We start from the raw sequence: 23,136 nt of genomic DNA, 5'->3' as shown, positions 1-23,136 counted from the left end.
CAACCATATAAGAGAAAAGTGTATTTTTTTTTAACTTTTCTCCATCTAACTTCTCTAAGTTTTGTATAATAAAACACACATATTTTCATTAGCTTGTAACAATACATGTTAAGAAAAAAGGAAATAAAAAGTCTTTATTAAGAAAATAGAGAAAATGTTAATACATAATTGTGAATCATGTGATGAGAGAATAATATTTTGGATCCATTATATTTTTTCCATGTACTCACTATTTACTAGTAGCAACCACATAAGAGAAAAGTACATTTTTCTTTAACTTTTCTTCGTCTAACTTTTCTAATTTTTTGTATAATAAAACACACATATTTTCATTAGCTTGTAACAATGCATGTTAAGAAGAAAGGAAATAAAAAGTCTTTATTAAGAAAATAGAGAAAAGGTTTGTGATGAGGGAATATTTTTTTGGATCCTTTATATTTTTTGCATGTACTCATTATTTTCTAGCAACAACCATATAAGAGAAAAATTATTTTTTCTTCTAACTTTTCTCCATCTAACTTCTCTAAACAATCTCAACTTGTCAACTAAACCTTCTTATGATCTAAGGACAAGAGGATACACTATATAAAGGCTCCTTATGCTTCTTTGTTTAACACATTCTCTCTCAATATTCTCTCACCCTCATAACACCATTGATCATGGCTACCATTTCTCTAACCCTCTTCTTCTTCTACATAACACTCCTCCACCATGTTTCCACGTTCTCAAGCCACCACCACTAGTGGTACATCATTACATCTCGATCACCATTCAGGTGAGGGAGTGGCGGCTCACATGGACTGGAGGGAAAGAGGAGCGGTTACTCCAGTGAGGCAACAAGGGACATGTGGTAAAAAACTATACTTCTTCATTTTTTTGATTGAGCCTAATTGTTTTCCTTTTGGTATATACATTATGATCATCTAGCTAGCTAGTTTGCTTAATGAATTTAACTCTAAAAAAAATGTGTATGGATAATCAATTATTGAAAAGTCATATTTATTTTATTGGTTAATTCAATATTGTGAGGAGTAACACTTAATTTGAATTTTGTGCATATTGTTCCATTTGTAAAATTTGAGTCTATTGATGCATTTTGTGGCATTTAAAAGAAGATAGTAATTGTTGAAGCAATTTGTAGTATACAAAATCGGTATTAAAGAAAAAAAAAGGCCACAATTTAAAAATATCAATACCACTAAAAATAATATTTTTATAGTGCATACTAATATTTATTCACTTTCCCCTCTGTAATCACTTTTCTTATGTACTAGGTGCTTGTTGGGCATTTGCTGCCATGGCGGCATTAGAGGGAGCGCTCCAGATTGCTAGTGGCACACTCGTGTCCCTCTCGAAGCAATAGTTGATTGATTGCGTCAAAGGTGGTAGGAGCGATGGATTCAAGGGTGGATTTTCTGAAGAAGCATTTGACTACGTTACAAGACGGGGTGGCATCTTTACTGAGGCAGGTTACCCTTATGAGAAGGCGGCCGGAACATGTCGCTTCAAGGAGGCCTCTCAAAGAGTTTCTTTTCCGATTCACGGCTATGAGTGGGTCTCTTCAAACAATGAAGAGGCGCTCCTCCAAGCGGTTGCCAAGCAACCCATGATCGTTGGTATTGATGCCACTGGAGACGAATTCAGGCACTACTCAGGAGGAATTTTCAGAGGACAATGTGGAACGGACTAGAATCATGCCATAACCTTAGTTGGTTTTGGTACTGATATTGACGGTTCGAAATATTGGATCGGGAAAAATTCGTGGGGCACTGACTGGGGAGAAGGAGGATATATTAGGCTTCCGAGAGGTGGAGATTCAGAAGAAGGCATTTGCGGAATCGCAATGTCTCCCCTTTACCCAAAGATCCACCATGTTGCCAAACTTCACATTATTGGCAGTGGATCTTCTTCAATTTCTTCATGTGTATTTTTTATTGATTTGTTCTTTTTTTGTTTTTTTTCAATTGAACATGTGATGTGAAGATAATTTATCATTTTTAGTAGATAAATTTTGTAATTATTATTGTCTTATTTAATTTTTGATTGGGATGTTATTATTTAATTTATTTCCAAAAAAAAAGAGATGTCAAACTCCACTTCTGTTCATGAATCTCAGTCATAGCACATATTTTGTCTATTCTATTTCATTCACTCACTTTTTGTTTGTTTTCAGTGAAAGATTAATTTCAAGGAAATGGACTAAAATCAAGGATAAGGAGTAGATATATAAACGAGAATACCACTGCATCACACCAATATTCACCACATTTAAAGACAGATTTCCCTAGCTTTTGAACAATTGACAATCCGTCCTTCCAATTATTGTTCCCGAATCCATATTTCCTTAGCATGAGCAAGGGTCCCGAGCCTCCAGTATAATATGATCTGACCAAGTCCTTGCCTTTAAATTCACTAGGTTCAATACACTGAACAGTATCATTGAATTTTGTTCGAAAGCTCACGTAGTTATTGGTCTTTATTGACCAGAATTAGGTTCAAAAGTGTTTATACGTGCTGTGTGCATTGAGCTTGGTTAATAAATGTTAATATGAACTGAAATTGTCTGTTGTATTTTCTGAATAGATTCAGTACAAGAGATAGCTATTTGTGACGTTTTTCTCACGACCGCTGGTTTTTTTATGCCACGCATTTATGGATTCAACAAATAAGTTAGCTGAACAGTTTAGTAAAGATAATATATGCTTATAAAAAAAAAAGTAAAGATAATATAATATAATATAAATCTACAACAAAAGCACAGATTCCACCCTCTGATCACCATCTGCCTAACCATTTCATCTCCAGAGGCGTTGCTCTCAATGAACGCTATGGAATTCACCTGAATTGCTTCCTCCTTGATTTCACAAGCCTGATAAACAAAATTCTCACAAATATTCAAGGCAGTGACACACCCTTGAGCAGAAACACACCAAGCATTGTCGGAATTCTCAGTTAATTTCATCAAACATCTTGCAGGCGCAACCTTCCCCAAGACACTGACAAAATCCAAAATCCGAATCAGAGGCACAATAACCCCTGCACCAAGCAAAACCCATTTGCTAAAAATTTGCAATAGTTAAGAAACATAGACCATGACAAAACAAAATTTCATGGAAAAAAGTAAAATACTGAACTAAATAATGGAAATCAGTAAAAGTTAGAACTCCTCATGTTATTGGTCGTTTATTGACGTCAGGCCACAAATCAGGCAGAATTGAGAACATATGACAAGTTACTATTGCGAATTCCTAGAATTTGAAGTGTCAAATGAAACAACTCAGCATTAATGCATTCAGGGGAATATAAACAAAGAAAGCATAGGCATAGTTTCTGTGCTCTGACATAGCAAGAAACAAATTTGAAACGATACAGAGAGGTTCATCTTGAGTTTCTTTGAAATTGATGTAGCATTTCAAGTATAGCAACTAAAATTAGAGCATAATGCCCAACTAGAATAACAATAACAACGATACACAACAGCATCAATTTATCATATGTTAAAGAGATAGTTGATACAAAAAGCCATTTTAACTAATCAGTTTTAACAAACTAAGTAACTAACAGCTGGCACACTACTCTAGTAAATTCAAACTGAAAACTATATTAATTGGGATTGGGAATGCAAAAGAATAAAAAAATAGTTTCACTATGAATCTTAGGATTTTAGCTTTCTAACAAAAAAAATGGCATTCAAACCGAACATGTAACTGAATGCATGATGAATGCTCAAACTATGGCAGCATGCCTAGTTATGCTGAAAAAGCTATGATCTAGCACAAAACATCAACATCCGAAGCTGACAACGACATCCAACTTATACAAATTTACAATTATCCACAAAATTCAAAAACTATAACCTCACAGAAACCGGTACATCAATCTTAAAATTATGGACAAGTATTGGAACTCGAAGGAAATATCAGCACGACATGGCAGTCTTAAATTTTGCAAATCTGACATTCAAAATCAAAAGCATAGGGATCACAACATCACAGAATACGACGGTTAACCTCTAGTTACTGCCTAAACACTATGAATCCATAAAACAATGAACAGAAAACACGAGAACGATCCATTTCAGCAGCAAGAAGGATGCATAATGATTCACAACAAATCGTAAATGGAAGAAACAAATCGCAAATGGAGGATAGCAAATCGCAAATGGAAGAAACAAATCGCCAATCGCAAATGGAGAATCTGAGAAGGATAAGGCGTCAATGGATGAAAGGATCGCAAATCGTAAATGGAGATTCTGAGAAGGAGAAGGCGTCAATGGATGAAGGGATCACAAATGGAGATTCAGAGAAGGATTCCATTTCAGAGGAGGAGAAGGCGTCGATGGTGAAAGGATTCGTGAATCGCGTCAGACATTTCAAAAACCCTAATAAATTTCAACATGTCAACCTAAGCTGAAGTAAGAAGTTATTCATTGATTCAACATATAAAATGTGATATTATGAAGTGATTTACCCAACTCAATGCAAGATATTTTCATACTTATTTATATAAGGGATTTGTATTTATGAAATAATACTCTGTACATTATTTTAAAGCGAAATATAATTTTATAATTTTATTGACAAATTCTTGAGGAGAAATTCTCTCAAATGAGTATCATAGAAATGAACTTTCACAATGCCATAAATGAGAAGGAAACAGTAATGCATTCAGTGGAATATAAACAAAGAAAACATAGGCATAGTTTCTGTGCTCTGACATAGCAAGAACCAAATTTGAAATGATACAGAGAGGTTCATCCTAAGTACCTTTGAAATTGATGTAGCATTTCAAGTATAACAACTAAAATTAGAGCATAATGCCCAACTAGAATAACAATAACAAGTATACACAACAGCATCAATTTATCATATGTTAAAGAGCTAGTTGATACAAAAAGCCATTTTACCTTCAAGTCTTCAAGAGAAAATCCTTTGCCAGCTCTGTCCATGAACCATAGGCCTGAGAGGACGAGCAGTAGGCCTGGGGAAAATCTTAACAGCCTTCTTCTGAGGAGCTAAAGAATGCAGCATCAGCATGTCAAAGAAATGAAGTAATCATCAATACTAATCCAAAATGAATTTTTTCAATATATAGGAGCAAACACAAAGCATCTACTAAAACTAAACTCTAATAGAGCACGAAAATGAAGTAAATTACCTATCCGTCTTCTTGTCTAACCTTGCTGGCATTCTTTCCAATTCCTGTTAGATCGAACAACGCAATCCTGAGAATCAAGGGGAAGAGTGGAATCGATGAGTTCGATGATGATTATGAAAATTGAGGGGTTTAGGGTTTAAGGGAGGGAAAGTAACGAAGGCAATGAGATTCACCTGCATCAGTAGATAGAGAGAAGAACACTCGTCAAGCTGCTTTACGTTCTCATCATCCTCGTCGGCGTCGCTCTGGTGAAGGGGTTGCGGCGGCGGAATCAACGGTTTTGCTCCGCTCTGGTTCAGCGGCGTTTTGTCCATTTACTCTTGACCAAGTTTTATTTCAGCGCAACGCATTACAGCGGGATTTGGGTTTGGCGCCCCACCCTTTAGGCTACGCGCCCCAGCCTTTTTTTTTATTCCAAAATTACCCATCGGTAAATGATATGCCGATGTCAAAATACCAATTGGTAAATCATTTCCCGTTATTGTTCCTCAGTATGAACTCCTTTATACCATTACCCAGAATACGAAGAACAATATCGGTTAATCATTAACCGATTCTTATATTGATATCGGTATATCATTTACCGATGGGTAATCTGGCAGTTTGATCACCTTTTCACCATTACTCCTCCCTCCTCCAACCCCTCCACCATTACTCCTCCATGAACAACCCCCCACCAGCCCCCCATAACTCGTCCAAACTACCTTATTCTACCATTACTCCACTCCTCCCTCACATTTCACCTTCCCACCACCACCACCATCTCCACATTTCCACCACCACCACCACCAACACCACCACCACCAAGGGAAAGCTTTTAACTTCTGGTAAGTGTTGTTAGCTTTGGTACTTTATTTATAGTTAGTTTAAGTAGTTAGTTGTTAGTTTAGTTAGTTAAGTTGGTAATTTAGGCTGCTGTATCGTGAACTATATCGGTAAATGATTTGCCATTATTGTCTCGGTTTATGATATTCCAATATAGGATCGGATTTTGATTTGCCATTATTATGTCGGATATTGATTTACCGTTTTTGTTCCAGGGATGACAGATTCCTTTCTTTTTTGTAAATCACAATTGATACATGCTGCTGGATTGGAAAATGATAATCCAGAGGAGCAACCATCACCAGTTGAACCTCCGATTACAACTGTAGATGTCTCTCATTTGTATCATACTAATCAGGTACTCATTGCACAAATTTTTGCATGTTTTGTTTATGCTTTGTTTATGCCTTGTTTTATGCCTTATGCCTTGTTTATCCTGAAACAGCGTTTCCCTTTGAAAGATGATCTTATGAAATGGGTTCGCGACATTTCTATGGCAAATAATTTTGTTTTGGTGACAACAAAGTCTGATAGTGGTGCGAAGGGAAGAAAAGAATATGTCATTCTGGGGTGTGAGAAGCATGGTGCGTATATTCCCTACAGAGAACCGGATCTTGTTGAAGGAACGTCAACACAAAAGACAGGTTGTCCTTTTAGGCTAAAAGGACGACGTACGAAAGATTATAAAGGTTGGTTGTTGAAGGTGATGGACGGTAGACACATCCATCTCGTAGCTGAGTCACTACTTGGCCACAATTACGCTGGTCGACTGAATAGTGAAGCGAAGGAGGACGTGATAAATCAGGCTAAGACTTGGGTTCCACCTAGAAAGATGTTGGCGTCCTTGAAGGAAAAAGATCCTTCAAACTTGACTACCATCCAACAAATTTATGGTGTTTGCAAGCGGTTCAGACAATCCGTTCGTGGGTCACTGACAGAGATACAATACTTACTGAAGAAGTTGGACGGTGAGAAGTATGTTCACTTCGAACGAAATGAACCCGGATCGGAAGTGATTAGAGATATATTTTGGGCTCATCCGAATGCCGTCAAACTTTTCAACACATTCCCATATGTAGTGATCATGGATTACACATACAAGACCAGCAAATACAATTTACCCTTGCTAGAGATTGTTGGCTTGACCTCCACGGATTAAACATACTCAATAGCATTCTGCTGCATTGGTAGTGAGGGCACAGAGGACTACATTTAGGCATTGGAGTGTATGAAGTCTCTAATTTCTGACCAATCCAAGCTGCCTAAAGTGATTGTGACGAATAGAGATCTTGCCTTATTGAGTGCTGCTTCACAAAGCCTTCCCACCACTACCCATTTACTATGCTTGTGGCACATCAACAAGTGCGCTTTGGCAAAGTGCAAAGAGTACGTTGGCACGGATGATTTTGCTAAAGAGGTAATGGACAAGTGGGCCGAATTGGTAGATGCTCCAACAGTTCCAGAATTTGAAGCTCATTGGATCGAATTATTTAACATGTGCAAGCTTAAACACAAGTTGAAATTTTCCACTTATTGTTCTACTACATAGTTGGTCCACAAGCAGAAATTTTCCAAGGCATGGACAAATCATGTGATGCATTTTGGAACAACAACAAGTTGCGGGTACAAAAATTATATTATTACTTGTTATATGTATTTCATTTCATAGATTATTACAGTATTAATTCTTACATGCGCGTTGTTGGTTTGTAGGGCTGAAGGTGCACATGCCAGCTTGAAGTTGATGTTGCGGAACAGTAAGGGTGACCTGACCACTTCATGGGATGCGTCGCATAGTTTGACCATCAATCGACACACTGAGATAGTAGCATCGTTTGAGCGCAGTATGAATAAAATTGATCACCTTTTCAAGACCCCTTTCTACACAAATATTAGGGGATTTGTGTCAAACAAATGCTTGAAACTCATTGATGCTGAACAGACAAGAATGCAGTCCTATGGCGGCAGATGCAATTGCACCTTGCAAGAGACTCATGGACTACCTTGCGGTTGTCAACTTGCAGGTTACCGGTCAACCACTCTCCTGTCAACTACTTCCAATTATTTATGTTTGTGATTCAATGTGACATGTTTGTGAACTTGCAGATTACGAGAGGATTCCGTACGAGGCCATTCATCCATTCTGGAAGAGCCTAAGTTGGGAGCATGTACCTGTTGCAGATACTGGCAGCTCAGATATTTACGGACTAAACCATGGAGAGATGCACCCAGAAGTTGAGGCACTGACACGTTATTTCCATTCTTTGGATACTGGAGGGCAGAGTATGGTACGGAGGAAGCTTCAGACGATATATTGTCCTGAAAGCAGCACACTATGTACTCCTGAGCTTCGGATTAAGTCCAACCGCACTCCTAAGTTGAAGGAGAGCAAACCACCCAAGGTTCGAGCAATAGGATCCTTGTCTCGTGAACCTTCAGCGTTTGAACTTACTGACAAGAAGATTAAAGAGGAAGAGAAGTCTTCACAACCTGCAAAGAGGAAGAAGCGTGCGAAGAAGTCTGATACAAGCCATTTCATGTGTAACTTTTCATCCTTTCTCCATCCATATATTCACACAATTACAAATGTTGAGGATGATGGTAACTGTGGCTATAGATCCATTGCTGCATTACTGGGGCATTCCGCCAGTCAGGACGGTTGGCCTTGGGTTAGGGCTACATTGATAGAAGAATTTGAGAACAATGTGTTCATGTATAATAGGATGTGGGGCACAAATGTTGTTGACGACTTACATGAACGACTCACTCTTCCTCCTGATGTCCCGGCCACCCCTGAGAAATGGTTTCAACTGCCAGAGATGGGATACCTTGTGGCAACAAGGTTCCAATTGGTTCTCGTATCCTTATCCTCTATGGGTTGTAACACATACTTTCCACTGATAGGAGCCGGTCCACCAGATGTGCATCCTGTTATAGCTATTGGACATGTGACAAATCACTGGGTACAGGTATATTTTGACAAAATACACTAATATTTTATTTGAGTACTAGCTTGTCGATTAATTTTTGTATCTGGAAGTTATCTAATTTTATGGTTATTCTCTAAAATGTAGCTCCAATTAACTCCTGGACATCCTATGCCGCCTATTGCTCCCCAGTGGGATTGGCATGCTGATCTTGCCTCCAAATACTGGCGCAACCCATATGGTCCACGTTTAGACATGTACGCTGCACAATTCCAAGCTTGGCTTGGTGTTTTCAGTGGTCATGTGGACTATGTGGACATCACCACAGATTGAGTGTTCTTGTATTGTGTAATATGAATTTATAAACTCCCTGTAATTTTAATTTTGTGACCCTTATCCACAAGTTGTTGTTAAGGACAACTATGTAGACATCACCATAGTATAGCTGTACTTTTGGTAAAGTGCGTTGAATAGTATAGCTCATTTGTCATTTAATTTCATTATCAAGGTCTTGTCATTAACATTTCATTATTAAGGTCTTGTCATTTTCATTTTCATTAAGCTCCACCACCAACCCTGACATTACTCTCAACCACCAGCCCCAACCACACTTCTACCATCCACCAGTACACCATAAATATTTTGACCATTCTGCGCTGCTATAAATCTCTGTTGTGTCTTGCCTCTTCTTCTTACTCTTCATTCCTCATCTTCCTGTCTATTGTGTCTTGCCTCTTCTTCTTACTCTTCTTTCTACACAATGGAACAAGACCCAAATCCATTCGTCCGCCATTGCAAACGTCAAAGCAACAATTCTGGTAGCTCTCGTCCTCTCATTCCTGGCCCGGCTGGCGCCATCTAGGCTGCCATGTATGCCCATAGATCCACCCCTAACACACCACTAATTCCGACCCAGGAAATCGTCAGGCGTGTGCTAGATCACGGATCAACCGAAACCGATCCTGATTTCAACTCACATGCTTGGCTATCAGCCCTGCAAGAGTGGGGAATTGCCACTCCGCTGGGCTCTCTGACAGCGAACGTTGAGAGGGTGGAGAATGTTGTTGCTGTTATCAAATGTTGCACTCCCAATGGGTTGGGAGATGCGAAAGTTACCCTCAAGGTAGGGCTTGTCCTTGCTTTTGTAAGGCCTTGCTTTTGGTCCCCCTTCTCTAACTGTTCTTATTTATTTCTCAAACAATTTCAAAAATTTAGGACCCCACAGGTGCTGTTGATGCTAGCATCCATCGTAAGGCCTTTACCCACAGTGAATTTGCGAATGACATAACTGTTGGATCTGTTCTCGTTCTCCAAAAGGTCTATCCCCTAGAACCTAAACATGAAACTTACATCATTTTTTGGACAACTAAGCATGGTTTGATTAAAGTACGGAATTTACTTGCAGGTTGCTGTGTTTGCACCTAGAGGAACTGTTTGTTATCTTAATATAACATTGCCCAACCTAGTCAAGGTATTTCCAAAAGATTGCGGACCCCAGGACTTCATCGATATCACAGAGGAATAATTTTGTTTTCCGTGTTGCTTATGTTTAATTTGGTTGTGTAACCTTTTATTAACTTATTGTCATGGTTTGGATTATTTATGTTGTCGTTTGGATTATAAGAGTCATAATATTAAGACTAAAAATAGAACACATGTAAATAAAAAGAGGCAAGAGTCCTACCATATACATAACAATGGTCATAACATAACACAAAGAGTCCTACTAATAAAATCACTCTCCCCGACCCCGCCCCCTACGACCTCTAGGTCCACGAGCTCTATCTCCACGAGCACCCTCTCCACGAGCTCTGCCTCCACGGGCTCCGCCTCCACGGGGTCTGCCTCCACGAGCTCTGCCTCCACGCGCTCTGCACCCCGCAGCTGCGGCTCCTCGAATAGCAGAAAAGGCAACTCCCTGGGTACCAACGAAGGAACTCCGTCGAAAGAGATCGAGGGCCGTCTCAGTGAGGACTCGGGGCTGTGTCCCTGGAGCAAGAGCTCCTGGCACCTCCAGTGACTGCTCCAACAACTCCACACCCCTACGTATAGCAGACTGCATAAAAATAATATACAAAAAAAATGTCATTAACAAAAATCACAATTGAATTGATACAAATAATATACAAGTTTAGAATCCAAACTTACCACGGCACTAAGCTCCTCCCTCCTATCCTCAGGGATGATGAACACATGGGACACTCTGCTATACCACCTCATGTAACCCTCCATCGCCTCTCCCGGATATGTAGCAGGGATGCCCTGAGGGCGGAGGTGCGGCTCAAACTCAGCATAGACAGCATCTGCAGTCTCAGCAAGGGAACCCGTCGTCTGGATCTCAGAGGGGTGTCGAGGGATGTCCTGTATGTAGCCAAACTGGCGCATAACCCGCTCTGGTAGATGTCGGCTCACAGACCGGCCGTAAGGTGTCCTGATGTAGCCGGAATAGAGGGCTCTGGGATCCCGCGGTCGAACAGCTCGATGGTCCTCAAAAGGGGTCCATGTGATATCATCCACTGTAAGCTCATCGAGCATGACTCGTCTCTCATCGAGTCCGGAATGCGCGATCCGGGACGTGGACCATCGCTGCGCCCTAGGCTGGTCCTGTGTGTAGCCGGGTACCTCCGTCCTGATAATGACGCTGCTGGATATGTACTCATACGCCCATGACAGCAAGAGGAAGGTGAACCCACCAATCTGGGCTGTCTTCCTGCGGGAAGCACGACTCAGCTGTTCGTACAACAATGCCAGCACAATCGCACCCCACGCGTACTCCGACACGCGACCGAGGTCCTCAAGCATCCCGATCCAGTAGATAGTAGTGTGGTAACCACCACTCTTGCTGGCAAAGAAGGTGGCACCAAGCTGGTTCACCAGCCAGATCCTAGCAGCATCCTCATAGCGTCCCTCTACAATGAAATGAATTAAGTTAACGGTTATTAATAATACGCTAAAAATAAATACAACTTAATAAAGTAATGATTAAGACATACCATCCATAGCAGACGTGTACATGGTCTTCAGAGTAATGAACCGAATGTTCTGGCCACCCGCCGCCTCAAACTCAACCAGATAATCAGCACCAGATCCTCCCAGGAGCTGGGCGCAGAGCGCTGCACACTCATCTCGCTCCCCCCTTCCCGGAGTGTAGAACCTCGACCCTGTGGGAAGATGGAGAAGAGCCGACACATCGTCCATGGTGATAGTCATCTCCCCGAACGGCATGTGGAAGCTACTTGTCTCCTCATGCCATCTCTCAACAAGGGCCAGTATGACAGCTGGGTCTGTCTCCGGTAACCCGCACCAAGGCAGGTGATACAAACCCGTCTGCTGCAGCAGCTGTCGCACATGTGTGTGGGCCTCTGAATCGCCATCACAGGGGAGGTTCCACACCTTCCCCCCAACAGTGGCCACCCTCAATGTCCGACGGTCCACGTACCGCGGGTCTGTGCGAAGAAGTGCCTGCCACGTCCAAGGAGCCTTGTGGTCAGCATAATGCGCAAGAAGCGACAGATCCTCAGCCCCTCGGGAAACGGTGCCACCCTCTGGATGAGGTCGTCATCCGCACCGCCCTGTGCCCCCTCCTCTGGCACCACATCAGCAGCATCAATCTCCTCCTGGAGAATAAGAGGCTCCTCTTCCTCACCACAGGCCTCAGAAGCAGTCTTAGAAGCAGACTCCTCGCCACTGGGCTCCGAAGAAGACTGCTCGCCAGATGTCTCCTCAGGAGGTAACTCAACCATCGGAGACACCGGAGTAGGATGAGGCTGAGGCTCAACCGGAGTACCTGACGGAGCTGTAGCAGACGGACCACCTGACGGAGCTGTAGCAGACGGACACGGAGACGGAGCCCCGGCCGGAGTAGCAGACGGAGACGGAGACGGGGCCGAAGCCTCAACCGCCTGACTAGCTGCTCGATGGTCGCCGCGCCGCGTAGAAGCATGCAAGCGCTCGTGGCTATCCTCTGCATCATCGACTGTAGAAGATCGAGACCTCTTCCTCCCGCCCTTCATTCTCCTATGAAAAGCAAACAAATTTAACATCAAATTACAACTTGAGCAACTTTAACAGTTACAACTTGTACAAACATCTCTCATATAGCAACAAACATCTCTCATATAGAAACAAACATCTCTCATATAGCATTTTCAGTTAATAAAAAAATAATGAAAAAAAAAACTAGCTTAATAAAATATTTTTCCATCTGCTCAGTTGACGCTGGTACTATGACCATATCAACCTGTTATACATAAATTATCATTTTCCAAGGAAGAAGAATTTATGAATTCTGTCATAGGACACCAGTAGCAGAATAGGAAAATAAATTATATAACCAAATTTGTCAATCTAGATAACTAAAATGCAACATTAAGGAAGTTCCCTAGTTCTAATAAGCCGATACCATCAACACCCTTTCCCAGTGTCATGACACTAAAATATTTGAAAATTTGTACAAAATATTCAGCCCAATAGATGGAGGACTGGTTTAAAACTAAAAAAAACTGGCTTAAAAAAAACTGGCTTAATAAAGTGACTACAATCGGGAAATGTTTTTCCATTACAGAATCGTAAAAACATTTTCCATTACAGAATCGGAAAATGTTTTTCCGATTTTACAGTAAACCCAGAACCAGAACTGGAAACGACCCACTCGTGCCCATGACCGTTTCATGCAATTTCAGTCAATAAAACCTACCTCTAATCATCAATCAACTACCCTGGTGTTCAACATTCACCTAATAATCCATCAACTACCTCTAATCATCAATCAATGTGAGAGAATCAATGAAAATCAAACTTACCTTTTGAATGTAATGGAATGGGAGTTCCGGTGCTTTGAGGAAGCTTTGATGATGATGGGACCGAAGCTTGGAGTGGTGGAACGCAAGTTTGGGAGAGATTTGAAGAGGGAGTGATTTGGGGAGGGAAATGGGTTTTGAAAATTATGTGTTTCAAAACCTATTTGATGCTGTTATATCAATACGAATCGGTAAATGATAAACCGATACGTATCGGAAAATCATTTACCGATATTAATCCGGAGGGTTTCCGGTAATTTCCCCACTTTAAGTGGGGCGGGAAGCCTAAGGGGTGGGGTGTTAAACCCAATTCCGATCCCCATTACAGCCCGTTTGGCTTGCAAAATTTCTTGCTTTTTGGTTAGAAGAGCCAAAAGCAAAAGCACTTCTATTAATTTCTTGCATAAAATTAATATTTTATAATATGATTTTAAAAAAATAATATATTTCTTATGTGTTATGATTAATTATTAGAAAATCAATTTCTTCACACTTTGCTTATCGGAACCAAGCATAAAGAAGCACTTCCCATCAAAATCAATCTTCACCACCATCTCTTCTCTTCTCCTTAGACTGAACCATCATCAACATCCCTAATTCATAAATGTGACGTGTTTGTTGGTAATGGTGTGTGTGTGGACCGGAATTAGGTTAAAAAATGTTAACATCTGCTATGTGCATATTGGGCTTGGCCCACTGTGTTAATTATTGGTGGTTATTTTATTTAAAGTGATAATTTTTTTAACAAGTATATAGTATGTTTATGTCTTTTGCCTCATTGACTGGATTGAATATCACTATTAGTAAATTTTATTCGTATGTGCTTCATTGCAAGATGAGACTGAGGCTCCTTTTACATGGTTGTTTGAAACTTGGCTAGCCGCAATGGATGGAATAAACCTATATATATTATAACTGATTAGGATTTGGCTATGAGAGCTGCTTTGACAAAAGTAATTCTTGAAACTTGGCATCGCGTTTGTTTGTGGCACATCATAAATTAATTTCCTGAAAAGCTAGCTCAAATATATCACAAAAAATCCATTTTCAAACGAGACTTAAAAATGTGCATTCGAGATTCACCTAGTATACAAAGTTTAGAGGAAATGAATGACTAAAGAGATTATATGAGACTAGTTGAATTACCCGTGTAATGCACGAGGGCCTTTGTCATCAAATTTGTGTATTGTTATTTTTTCTAAAAAAATTGTAAATCAACTTTTGTCTTCCATTCCCTCACAAAAGAGTTAGAATTCAAGGTAAGATTCATGGTGATGGTTTCTTTTTCCGAAAAGGCACTACTACAAAAAGGACTTTTCACATCGGTTGAAAAGTACTTTTCACATCGATTTGCAACCGATGTGGGTAAAGGTGACGTGGTATGTCCCCACCTTTTCACATCGGGTATACAACCGATGTGAAAAGTAATTTTCCACATCAGTCGCGTTAAATAACCGATGTGAAAAGTCATGTTTTCACAACGGTTGAGAGCAGATAACCGATGTGAAAAGTCATGTTTTCACAACGGTTTAGAGCAAATAACCGATGTGAAAAGTCATGTTTTCACATCAGTTGAGAGCAAATAACCGATGTAAATTCTCGTTTTTTTTTTACATATTTTACATCAGCTTATATTCTAACCGATGTGAGATCTCTTTTTTTTTTTCTATTTTTTTGCGCTTTTTTTTACAGAAATTTGAGCTGAATTTTTTACATCACCAATATTTTTTGAAAAGAGAAATTCATTGATAAGTGATAATTGATCATGCATTGCCAAATATATATAGATCAGCAAAGTGCTAAAGAAATGATGAAGAAATGAAGTGAATGGTACCAAACTAATATTAGAGTTTGATATCACTAAAGTTTTAATTAGTATTTCAGCTAAACAACGAGTAGCATAGCCAAAACAAAGACTAAGTGAATCAAAAACTAGACTAAAAATGTGCAGAAACAAATGCACAAAAGCACAAGAAATAAAAAGATGTAAAAACATCTACATCAGTCACAAGTGCAGCAAATTAAAGACATGAGTATCCCATTGACTTTAACAAGGTACCCACAAGAAGAATTGAAATTCCCTTCAGCTTGAAAACTAGTGGTGATATGGCAGTGGTATAGCAGAAACCAAATTTCACATTAGCAGCACCAATCATGGGATGTCCAAGCGCAGAAACAAGCATCAGCAGCATCAATCTGGAATATATCACTTGCAAAACAGTGGAAAAGCTTTAATCAACTAACGCAACACATTAGCATATATCAACAATAGATTGTTAAAAATGTTACATGATTCACAGATTCTAGCTTTAATAAACTAACGCAGCACATCAGCATACTATTCTCTCCATCAATATCACAGATAGTTTAAAATAATACAAGAGTTATATTATTTAAATGAACCTTATTTACCCTTGGTAAACAAAGTCACAGAAAAGTGCAGAAACAGGAACTAGTAGTAGTGTGAGGTAAAAATAGAGGGTACTTATGAAGACATATATGATAGAAGTGTAAATCTGAGACGAAGCGGCCTAAAAATTCATTGAAGAAACTCAAAATCAAAATGAATACAACTTTTAAAGAAACTGGTTAGCGGTGCGAGCTGTGAATATTAGATAGTACCTTTCCAGAACAACTCAGCTGCTACTGTTTTTTCAACTCAAGCTAAGTACCTTTCCACAACAGGTGCCAAGCTTCTGCAAAGTATCAAAAGAAAGGTAAGATAAAAACAAAAGCAAATGGAGTCATTACAAAGCCAAAAGAAAAAGACTATCTAAACTAGAAAACAAAAGATTCTCTTATCATCATTTGAAACACAGTTTAAGACCAGGTTATTTCGTCAACTATACAATCCCTTCATTTATAAAAAACTTATTGTTAAGCACCTACCAAGATACATTAATTTAGAAGTTTTATAAGGCATAAAAATGTACATTAGCATTGGAAGAGGCTATTCATCTTCACAATAATAAAATTAGGATACTAAAGACCAGACAATCATCACCGTTGTTGACCATAGGGGACTACTACATTTTATTTGTATATTTTGTAAGAGAACAAATTTGATAAATGACTACAAAATTGTGGATCCTCATCAAACCAAGCAGGGGGGATAATAAAGCTCATCAACTTACTTTGCCATATTTGCTAGAGAAGAAAACATCAGAGTCCATGCATTGAACACCAAAGAAGCATAATGAAAACATTTTTTACACCACAACAACTCAAGGTACAAATTACTGACCCCAACATTTTTTGAACACACAACTCAACTAAACTGCTACCTCCATCCCCAAAACACATGGTATCAACATAAGGTTGCAATAATTAAGTATGAATTATACAGTGTGTCAAACACTACAGAAGGTTAACAAAAAATTGGAAACAACAAAGAAATCCAATTGACAATTGGGTTCTACCATGTGTAACTTCTACCCTCAACAACTCAACCAAATGAAATTAGAACCACAAGGTTTGCTAGCTCAGAACTCAGAATTCAGGTTCAATTCTATCTGACATCAAAACTTCAACCAGGTAAAGCATGATAAGGTAATCATACTAAAAAGAAAATCAGAGTTCATAAACTATGCCAAAAGACACAACTTCTCTGTACAAGGAATAGAAGATACTAACTTTTTCTTATCAATATCAGGAACATCACTCTTCTCAGCCCTTTCAACAATCACCTAATTAGTATCTTCCTTGATTGCTGTACACTAATTAGTATCTATTTTAATTCTTCCACAACTGGACCACAGTTTTGGTCTCATGTTGAAGAACTAGAAAAAAATCTCTATTCATGATAGGAAATGGATTCATGAGCAATTCTTGAGATTGAACCACATTAGTATTGTCATGCAAACCAGTAAAGAGCTAAATTACATGTCCTTGCTTCTAATCATATCCCTTTGAGAAAGCTCTCCCCTTAGATCTTTATGAACCTCTGAACTCTGAAGCTACTTCCATGTGCACGATGCTTTGAGCTATCGAAGCTGTAACTGAGGTCATAAACCAAACGTGCAGCATTTCATCTCTCCCATGCATCATTGCTAGGATCAAAGCTTGAGGATTCCTACATGGATCCATCTATAAAATGAAACTTATTCTTAGAGTTTCATCCTCTTTTCAATGCTCTACCCTTAGGAATGATAACTTCTCTATCAATAGCCTACTAAGATGGAAATCGATTTCCAATATCCTCTGTTGCAGATGAGAGTCCCACATCGAAATCTATTCCCAATTCCTACTAGTTCCTACACAAGAAATTTTGAATTCCAGTAACAAATGGAAACCGATTTCCCCAAGATGGAAATCGATTTCCAGCATCCTCTGTTGCAGATTGAAGGAAAAGGACTGTCGAAACCAGAAAACTAAATTAGAAGTTCAGAAACTAAAACCCAAAACCCCAAAACCGATTTCCCTAAGCATGAGACCCAGTTCAAATCAGATGGAAACCGATTTCCCTAAGCATGAGACCCAGTTCAAATCAGTACATAAAACCCAAAACCCAGTTCAAATCAGTTCAAATCAGTACACAAATTAGTTAAAAGTTCAGAAACTACCTTGATAGTATCGAAGCAGGAGCGGCGTCGAGAGCTTCCATAAACACCAGATCTAACCAGGAGCGGCGTCGAGAGGTGATGGCGAACGAACCAGAGCTGATGGCGAAAGGTGATGGCGAGAGGTGGTGGCGAACGCACCAGAGCGAGAGTTGATGGCGGCGAGAGGTGGTGGCGAACGCACCAGAGCGAGAGTTGATGGCGGCGTCGAGAGGTGATGGCGAGAGCTGATAGTGAGTTTGTGCGCGTTTGGGTTTCAGGGTTTGTGAAAAAATTAAAGAACGGAGAGGCATTTCCTAACGGTTTAATTATAACCGATGTCAAAAACAGAGAAATGAGGGACTTTTCCCAACGGTTTTAGAAAAACCGATGTGAAACATAAAGAAAAGAGTACCTTTCCCCAACGGTTATATTCGAACCGATGTGAAAAGTACTTTTCCCAACGGTTATATTCTAACCGATGTGAAAAATAAAGAAAAGATGGACTTTTCACATCGGCTATAATCTAACCGATGTGAAAAGTAAGTTATTAAAATTTCAAAAATGCCACCGCATCTTACTTTCACATCGAATTTTATATCAACCGTTGTAAAAACTATTTACGAGTTACTTTTCACATCAGACATATTCCCAACTGATGTGAAAACTCTCATAAAAGTTCACTATAATTTCAATATTGCCACTGTGTTATCTTTCACATCAGGTATTATTTCCACCGTTGTGAAAACCCTGATGTGAAAAGTCTAATTTTTAGTAGTGAGGAGTAATCTTTCCCTTCTTAGTTGTTCAAAATGTTATGTTGGTTTTGTTAATGCTGTTGAGCTTCGTCTTGGCTTTATGAAAATTAACATGGTTTTGGAAAATGTTGAGATTTTGATGTTAGTACATTTTGAATTAAGCTTTGAAGAAAGTGATTTTGTATTAGTTGTAGCCCATGAAAAGAGCTTTCAAACCATATATTTAGTTTTCAAAAAGGTTAAGTCTTGATTTTGAAGAGTTAACAAAGTTTGGGTTTTGATGTTTAAGCTTTGATAATGTTGTTGTTGGGCTAATGAACTCTCTTAAAGTGTGTTTAATTTTAAGAAAAACCTAAGTTTGAAATGATGTTTAAAGAGTAGAAGAGATGGTAGAAGAGTTTTATGAAAACTTATTTCCACTAAAAGAACTTAAGGAAAATGGAAGAGGTTTAAAGTGAGGGTTTTACTCCATTAAGAGTTTTAAAGATTTGGTTTTGGGTGAGTGTTTTCAATCAAGTTCTTGTCTTGAGTTTAGACTCTCTAATCTTGAAGCTTGCCATTCTTAGAACTAAGACCTTGAGACCAACCATCAACCTAGGGCCTAGCTTGTTGTTGCTAGAAATCTTGTGTAGTTACTATATGTATGGCTAAAAATATGTATATGTATGAGACTATTGATTGAATGGGTGATTGTTGTGAAGGTGAGGAACACCTTGTTGATTTCGTTACGAAGAGCTAAATCTAGGAAGGAAAGCGTTCGAGGTAAGGGCACTGGGTCTTGGACTTTAGCGTGCAAAATTGCTTGCTAGGAATTGCATGAGACTTGTATGATGATGATGAACATGTTAAGACCTTGAAGGACTAATGGAAATGAGCCTGATATGATGCATGAAATTTATAACCATGTTAGGAAACTAAAAGGTTAAGACTTGGACAAAAAGAAATGAATGAAGTTTGGAATGTTTAGAGGACCCTTGATCTGGCCGAGTAAGCTGGACAGTCTGTACTGTTTTGGGCATAACTCCTTGGATATGAGTCCAAATTGGGTGAAACCACTTTTATTTGAAAGATAACTTAAATTGTTTCAATTCGTGAAATTTTTCATGATTTTTAGATTTCTATTATATTACAGTTTTTAATTTTAATTCTCCTTTTTCCGCTGCCGAGTAAGCTCTAACAGTCTGTACTGTTTTGGGCATAACGCCTTGAATATGAGTCCAAATCGGGTGAAACCAATTTTATTTGAAGTATAACTTAAAGTGTTTCATTATGTGAAAGTTTCATGATTTTTAGATTGCTAGTTTAATACATTTTTAAATTTTAATTCTACCTTTTTTATGCTGTTTTGTTGCCTTGAATAATATGCATGATACACATGAAGTTTATGAGTTAAGAATGCTTGATTAAAATGAGAAATTTATTATGAACATGATAAGTTAGATATTTCTTATTTTCTTAGATGTTTGAATAACATGAATGCGAATGATGAGATGACTTAATGCCTTGATGTTTGAGAGCATGAATACTTGTTGAGAACATGATTACTTGTTGAACATGATGTGGTGAACTCTTATGATATCCATGATGAATATATGCCTTGTATTATGAATAAATGATGCATGATGAAGTATGCCTTGATATTTATCGAATAATATGCGACGTATGGATGATGTGGATCGAACGAGATCGAAAGTGGAACCTAAGATGGTCGAGCTACCGTTGCGACGGATAGCTGGCGATACCTATGAGTTGTTGATCCCGACCACTCATGTCGAGGTGTGGTGAATTCGTTATCGAACGACGAAGGACTAAACTACGTTGTATGACTAATCATGAAGCATATCATTGCATTGACCGAGGGTACCGCTTGGATAGGGTACACCGAGGTGTTGGCCAATGACTGCATGGGAAGGGTCATTAGATAAGTGGCAAGTGACTGCATGGGATGGGTCCTTGTCCCGCCTACGTGGTATGGAGTTGGCGTTTTATCCGGATCATGGTGCGCATTGAGCATATTGCATACGCTAACACTATAGAGACACATAGGTCCCCTTGAACGTCGTCGACGTTAGTGCATTGGTTGTTGTCTTGTGACCTGTGTTTGATGAATGGATACCCTATGAGGTACGACATGTGGTTTATAGGCCTTGTGCCTCGCTTGTTGAAGTATTTGCCTTAACTTGTGCTACTCTGGAATTCCTTGAGAACGTAGGAGAATGTTGTTGTGTGGGAATCTTGCTAGGTGTTTATGTTTGTGAAAATGCATGCTCTTACTTGCTCGTATGTGTGCACGTCCTACATATGGCCTTATGGTATAAGAAGTTGACCCCTGCACCCTTTCTCTCTTATGAATGTTCGACGACACCGCTATAAAGGATGAGCAAGAGACCGTTAGATGCAGGAGAGGAGGCGCTGCCGAGAAATGGTGTGACGACGAGCTATCAATTCAGAGATTAGTCGTGTTGAGATTGCGAGGAGCTTGATGGGCATAGGAGGATTTCCTTTTATATTCCTTTTGGAGTCTATGTTGTGATTATATTCGTTGTTGTAAGGGTATTTATATTGTTGGGTATTATGTATGCATTTGTTAGAGCATGATTTGGAAAGTATTAAAAGGTATTATGTTTCAAAAAAAAAACCTGCATCTTTATGATTTCGAAAGTTTATTAGCATGATTAATTTATTTTTGGATCACTATGTAACCCTTGAAAATCGGGGTGTTACAGATCTACTATCCCTTTTTCAAGAAGAGACTTTGCAGTAGAGGAAAGAAAGATTGTTTTTGGGAGAAGTCATGTACAATACTTGTAATGGAGGAGTTCTTTCTAATACTGAATGCATGGAGAGGCAGTGGTAGAAGAATACTCAATGCCTGGAGCGGCAGTGGCAAAATAGTACTCGTTATGCCTGGAGAGACATATACAAGAATACTCATTGGGAGAAGTCTTGTCGAATACTTGTAAGGAGAAGTCTCAACTTGAACTTAGTGAAATCTTGGTGTTGTCAAGGACTGGATGTAGCCCTATCATTCTAGGGGTGAACCTGGATAAAATTGTCTGTGTGCATCATCTACTTCCCTGCTCTCACACTTCCCGTGCACCAAACGATACCAACGAAGATGTCATATCAATTTTTAAGTGGGGCAGAATTCAAACCCTCTTTCTTGTGCTACTATGATTTTATAAGTTTTTATTTTGATTTTCTAGATTTTATCTATCTTTCATTGATACTTTTTGAATTTTAGATTTGGATATGATTTAAGTTGTTTATTTATGGTATTTGATCTTATTTTATCTTGAATTTAATTTCAGGAAAGAAATCAGAAAAAAAGGAGGAAAAGAAGCCAAATTCGATGATTGGTTAGGAAACGGCGCTATTGCACCATTTACGTTGATAAAAATGAAAAGTTGCGTTTTTTATTGAGTGAGAAGCGTTTGGAGCAGTTCTTAAGCCCTTTTTTTCTCTTGAGATTAGCCCTAGCACCATTAGCAATTTGAAGAACCTTTTATTTTTGCTTAATTGCACTTTTGGTCCCCCAACTATTGCCTTCCTGCGAAAATCGTCCTCAAACTTTAAAATTAGCAAAAAACGTCATCCAACTATACATGTTGTTGCACTTTTGATCTGCCGTTTGCCTTCCGTGAGAAAACTAACGTGAGAAACTGATGTGGCTCCCTCACGCGTGTCTCACATGACTTTCTTCAGAGAGCTTGATGAGTGGACAAGTCACATGCTTCTCACGTGACTCTAAAAGAGGGTAATCAGGTCTAATTAGGGTTTGCAATTTCATAACCGTTGGAGCCTTTTAGAGTCACGTGAGAAGCATGTGACTTGTCCAGTCATCAAGCTCTCTGAAGAAAGTCACGTGAGACACACGTGAGGGAGCCACATCAGCTTCTCATGTTAGTTTTCTCATGGAAGGCAAACGACAGACCAAAAGTGCAACAACATGTATAGTTGGAGGATGTTTTTTGCTAATTTTGAAGTTTGGGGATGATTTTCGCAGGAAGTCAATATTTAGGGGACCAAAAGTGCAATTAAGCCTTTATTTTAATTATTTATTGGATTATGGAACTGTTGTTCCTTTGTTATGATTGTCTTCATTTTAGCTAATGTATGTTTAAAGCCAACA

The 23,136-nt window shown here is 39.1% G+C and overlaps 1 protein-coding gene across 1 annotated transcript; it reads left to right on the top strand.

Annotated features, from left to right (window-relative positions):
- The first annotated feature begins 8,267 nt into the window (after positions 1 to 8,267).
- On the top strand, positions 8,268 to 9,242 carry LOC130744525 (uncharacterized). The gene is made up of 2 exons (XM_057596701.1): positions 8,268 to 8,951; positions 9,057 to 9,242. Exons 1-2 carry the CDS (start codon positions 8,268 to 8,270, stop codon positions 9,240 to 9,242), a joined length of 870 nt encoding a protein of 289 aa, XP_057452684.1.
- The last annotated feature ends 13,894 nt before the right edge of the window (positions 9,243 to 23,136 follow it).

The sequence above is a fragment of the Lotus japonicus genome, chromosome 3 (genome assembly GCF_012489685.1).
Source record: "Lotus japonicus ecotype B-129 chromosome 3, LjGifu_v1.2".
Lineage (NCBI taxonomy): Eukaryota > Viridiplantae > Streptophyta > Magnoliopsida > Fabales > Fabaceae > Lotus > Lotus japonicus.
The sequence above is the reverse complement of the archived record's forward strand: the minus strand, read 5'-3'. Positions and strand labels throughout refer to the sequence as shown.

What these genes read in the sequence shown, in the direction of transcription:
- LOC130744525 (XM_057596701.1), top strand. Translation starts at nt 8,268, where the DNA reads ATGGTACGGAGGAAGCTTCAGACGATATATTGTCCTGAAAGCAGCACA. An exon ending in TGACAAATCACTGGGTACAG is followed by an intron (nt 8,952 to 9,056) that starts GTATATTTTGAC and finishes TCTAAAATGTAG; the next exon opens with CTCCAATTAACTCCTGGACA.